Source organism: Arachis ipaensis, chromosome B06 (genome assembly GCF_000816755.2).
Source record: "Arachis ipaensis cultivar K30076 chromosome B06, Araip1.1, whole genome shotgun sequence".
Taxonomy (NCBI): Eukaryota; Viridiplantae; Streptophyta; class Magnoliopsida; order Fabales; family Fabaceae; genus Arachis; species Arachis ipaensis.
In genome coordinates this window covers 129247634-129252090 of record NC_029790.2, presented here as the reverse complement: position 1 = coordinate 129252090, position 4457 = coordinate 129247634, and the positions used below count along the sequence as shown (strand labels likewise).

The window sequence follows — 4457 nt, the reverse complement described above, 5'->3', positions numbered from 1 at the left end:
AGTCTCAAGCACCACTCAATATTTTTTTTGTTTCTTTCACTCTTTGCAGACTTATTATCTTTTATGTGGGATTTTTAGCCATGTCTAGACGTTGTTACTTGTTGGAAGAATCTTATAAGTACTGACAAAATTATACTATTCATGTTTCAATTTCCTAGCCAAACATGGAGGGAGGAAAGAACTGCTACGCCGATGAACACTACTTGCCAACCTTTTTTAGTGTTAGTCCACCAATCTCTTATCTTTTAACTTGCAATAACAGCCATTTTTCTTTCTCCCCGCTGACTTGACGGACATGTTCAGATGCGTGATCCGGGTGGAATTGCAAATTGGTCAGTGACCTATGTTGATTGGTCTGAAAGAAAATGGCATCCAAGGTCATTCAAGGCTCGGGATATTAGTCATCAACTCATTAGAAAAATAGCAGTATGTTACCAACCTTACCCTTATTTTTTATGCTAATATGCTCTACTGAAAGCCTGAGTTCTCCATTTCTTATGAAATTTTAGGGTAAACCACAAAAAATGCACCTGGATTATTTTGGCCCTGACAAAAATACCCTGAATTTTGTTATCGACAAGAATGCCTTTAAATTGTTCAAAAACGTGACAAAAACGCCCTCACCCTTTTTGTTAGCGTAGAATGTCTTAGTTCATGGGAGTGTATTTTGGCACGTTTTTAAATTATTTGAGGGTATTTTTGTCAGTAACAAAATTTGGAGGCAGTTTTGTTGGTGACAATAATTCCGGTGTATTTTTGGTGCTTTATCCAAAATGTTAAGTTCAATTGGTATACCAATTCGCATAAACCAGCTAACTTTTACCATCTAAATGGACTATGTAACTGTAATCAGTTTTTTCAGCCTTCCTCCTTCTGTATTTTTTCAAACAATATGTAGCAATTTCTGTACATCCTTTGGGTATGACCCTTCTCCGTATCCTGTTAATGTGGGATGTTTGTGCATGACCCCTTGTTTTATGTATCAATTGTGTTAAGGTTCTCAGAAGACATTTTCACATGAATCTCTTAATATAGCTTTGAAGATTTACGGAGAATAAAGAGAAATGAAAATGATAATAGAACATGTTAATTCTATGTTTCAGAATTTCACTCTATTTAAGATTCTCTCCAGATATTAGCCGATCCAAGAATCTCAGTGTTTAAAGTTTATTAATTATTTCTCCATTTTTATCTTCTCCCTAATCTTTATTTGCACCCTTGGTGTTACCTCCTAGTATTTTCCTTGTTACTTCACTTGTTTACGAAAATCACAATTATCTTCAATTCTACTTAATGACATGATTTCCTTTGCTGCAGTCCATTGACCAGAGTCCGCATTATACAAGCGATATAAAGGTATTATCTCATTTCTCTAATTTAGGTTCAGATGTCCTCCATTTTGTGATGTTGCTTCTGTATCTAATGAATTGAATGCATCCTTATAAGGTTTTCATTTTCATATATGCCTTGTTTGCAGAGATCAGTGGTGATCACACCTTGCATATTGAACAATTTGAAACGACCGTGTTATTTATTTGCCCGGAAATTTTTCCCAGAAACTCAGGATAAGTTGATACAGATTTTCTCCAACTCTACATTATTCTGAATGATTTGTGCATCATCATCATTCTTTGGTGAATCAACACCATTCGATCCCCCAGCCTCAAGCTCTTCCTCTTCATCATTTGGTTTCGAGAAGCGCCCACGCCCTAAGGTGAATGGTTAAAATTCTTAGGAAGACACACGAGCTGATTCAATGCAAAATCTTTGCTTTGCTGGGATTTGTCAAAACCGCTGAGCTGTTCTTGTATGATTTGTTATTCCTGTTGTACTCTATTTTGATTTTCTTTCTTAATTATTGGGAACATTATAGATTTCCCTGAAAGGATAAATTTTTTGTATCATTGATAGAGACTTAGAGAGGGAGGGATAATGATTTTGGGGTTGTTTTTGACTCTGGACGCTAACGTATTGCATATTTCTGTTATTACATTGGAATTCAAGCCTTCAGCATTGAAAATTACTTGGTGAATGGTATATAGTAGAGTATTAAACTTTTTCTTACTTCTGACAAATTAGTTTCTAAAGACAAAAAATACTAATTACATTTTTTACGATAGCAAATAGTGAACATGGTATGTTTTTTCGTTATTTTATTGTGTAAAACTAAACAATACTGTTTTTATGTATCACTACGTACAATGATGTGTTTGTTTATAAAACACTGTTAATGAAATAACAATTTTTGAAGTAAAATTTTTTCTGTTTCGTTAAAATTTGTGATAAATAAAAAGTAATTGACAATAATTATTTGAAAAGTTAAAAGATAGATAATGCTTTAATGTTGAAAATAACATTGTTTTTATGTTCATATGCCAGCAGCTAGGGATGTCAACAGGGCGGGAGCGGGGGATATTTCTCTGCTCCCCATTCCTGCCCCAAATTTTCTCTCCGTTTCCGTTCTCGTTTTTCGTCGTGGGGAAATATTATTCCGCATCTTCATTCTCTAAAAGGCCCGATTTTTCGCGAGGACTCTATTCTCCATTTACCTGATAGTTTTAACTAATTATTAATTTCCATATGAAAGTATTCATCTTATACAAAATTAGCAAGATTTTATACAAAAGGTTTAAATGACAAGATGATGACTTCTTTCAAAATGACGTAGTGGGGGACGCAACGACGAGTCAGAAGACAGAGCAGTAACGAGGTGGGAGACGCGACAAACTGGACACGACGACATAGTTACAGAAAGGGACGTCGCAAATAGAGAGCACGATGCAATGAGGGTGATGGCACCGTGAGGTGTGACGATGCGGTGAGAAGGGAGTTGGATGGAGTATGGACAGCGTTAGGAATCTCTGAATTAAAGAAGGGTTATGCAAATAAGGATTAGGAGTTTTGGTTTCTCTCTCTATATATATATATATATGTGTGTGTGTGAAATGACTAAAACACATATATGAGAAATAAACCATTAAACAGTAAATTTATGAATTTCAGAGATTAGTGGGAATCCTTGCTCGGGTCCCATGCTTGCCTCGGGAGAATTTTATCCCCCATTTCCATCTCCGCAGAAAAAATTTCCCACAATCGAATTTCCATTCGAAGAAGTCCCCGCAAAAAACAGCGAAGGAATAATTCTATTTCGTTTTGACAATCTATCAATACAAGGTCATTATGTATTTACTATTTGTTATTATAAAAGACATAATTAATATATTTTTTGTCTTTAAGAGACTAATTAGTCAAAGTTAAAATTTTGAGAAACCAAATTGTTATTTTATTTTATATAAATGATCTTGATTTATAAAAAAGAGTTTTAAGAGTACCGAAAATACCGGTGTTTCAATTATTTTAACCGTTGATCTGAATTATAAAAAATATATATAATATATATTAATTAAAATTAACGGTTAAAATAACTGAAACACCAGTATTCCCGGTACATTTAAAATTTTTCCGATTTATAAGAATAATTTATTATTTCGGTAGCTCAGTCAAAATTCAAATTTTTTTGAATTGTGTGTTATGTAAATAGAGACAGTCAAAACCCACATTTTATCTTTTGTTTTGCGGGGGAAACATTTTTCAACGTTAATTAAAACAATGAACGAATGCGTTCATTCATTATACATATAGTGAGAGACTCGGTAAGGGGTTCGGTCTTCCCTTTCTCCTTTTTCTTGTCAAAGAAGAAGTGAAGAGAAACTAAATAAATAAATAAAAATCTTTTCATCTTCTCAGCAATGGCACCTAGCAAGCGTAAGGCTGAGCAACCACCAGTGGAGGCGACGGGGAGGGTAACTCGGTCGTCGGCGAAACTCGCCGCCGCTGGATTGAAAACCGCACCTGTTGTAGAGGTGCCGGAGAAGAAGAAGGAGACGAAGAAGCCGAAGGGGAAGAAGCAGAAGAAGGAGGAAGTAGTAGCCGAAGTTAATGGTGGTGCTCCTGTTACTGATAAAGGGACTGTTGTAGAACCTTCTAGAAAGACAATCGTTATTGAGCATTGGTATTATTTCTTTCCCCTCTTTTGCTCTTAACTTGTGTTTTTGTTTGAGGCATGAACTAACTTCTTTTCATTGAGATTAGGTTAAAATAAGGGTTTCAAGTTTTTTTTTTCCCCACAAAAGTAATTTTTTTGCCCTTAGGGTATCTTTGTGAGTTGAAGTTTTGTGCGGAAAGGAAGGGAGGGAAATGCTTGAAGAGTAAAGTGTTTATTTAAAATTTCAAGCTCTTTTTTGTCTTTCCAAAAATTCAATGCACAAACACACCTTGAACAATGTTATTATCTTGAAGAGAGTACCAATTACTTTGAGGAGAAGTGAAGAAAGGGAAAGCCTTTCAAGTTTCAAGGGTTTGACTTGAACTTTGAGGGTATGTTTGTGAGTTATTAATGTTCTTAAGGAGAAAGGAAAGGAAGGGAATGACTTGAAGAGTAAAAGTTGGAGTCCATT

General features: G+C 35.0%; 2 protein-coding genes across 7 annotated transcripts in view; both read left to right on the top strand.

Annotated features, from left to right (window-relative positions):
* The window catches only part of LOC107605146, an 8045-nt gene extending 6008 nt beyond the window's left edge, over nucleotides 1–2037 (top strand). For all 4 annotated transcript variants that reach the window (XM_016306913.2, XM_021105122.1, XM_016306914.2 and 1 more), the window contains 4 exons: nucleotides 159–221; nucleotides 304–426; nucleotides 1318–1356; nucleotides 1478–2037. In XM_016306913.2, the coding sequence (XP_016162399.1) occupies nucleotides 159–221; nucleotides 304–426; nucleotides 1318–1356; nucleotides 1478–1606 (354 nt within the window). In that variant the 3' untranslated portion in view covers nucleotides 1607–2037. The remainder of the gene's footprint in view (nucleotides 1–158; nucleotides 222–303; nucleotides 427–1317; nucleotides 1357–1477) is intronic.
* Nucleotides 3575–4457, top strand: part of LOC107605147 (selenoprotein H) — an 8102-nt gene continuing 7219 nt past the window's right edge. For all 3 annotated transcript variants that reach the window (XM_016306916.2, XM_016306915.2, XM_021105121.1), the window contains exon 1: nucleotides 3575–4012. In XM_016306916.2, the coding sequence (XP_016162402.1) occupies nucleotides 3750–4012 (263 nt within the window). In that variant the 5' untranslated portion in view covers nucleotides 3575–3749. The remainder of the gene's footprint in view (nucleotides 4013–4457) is intronic.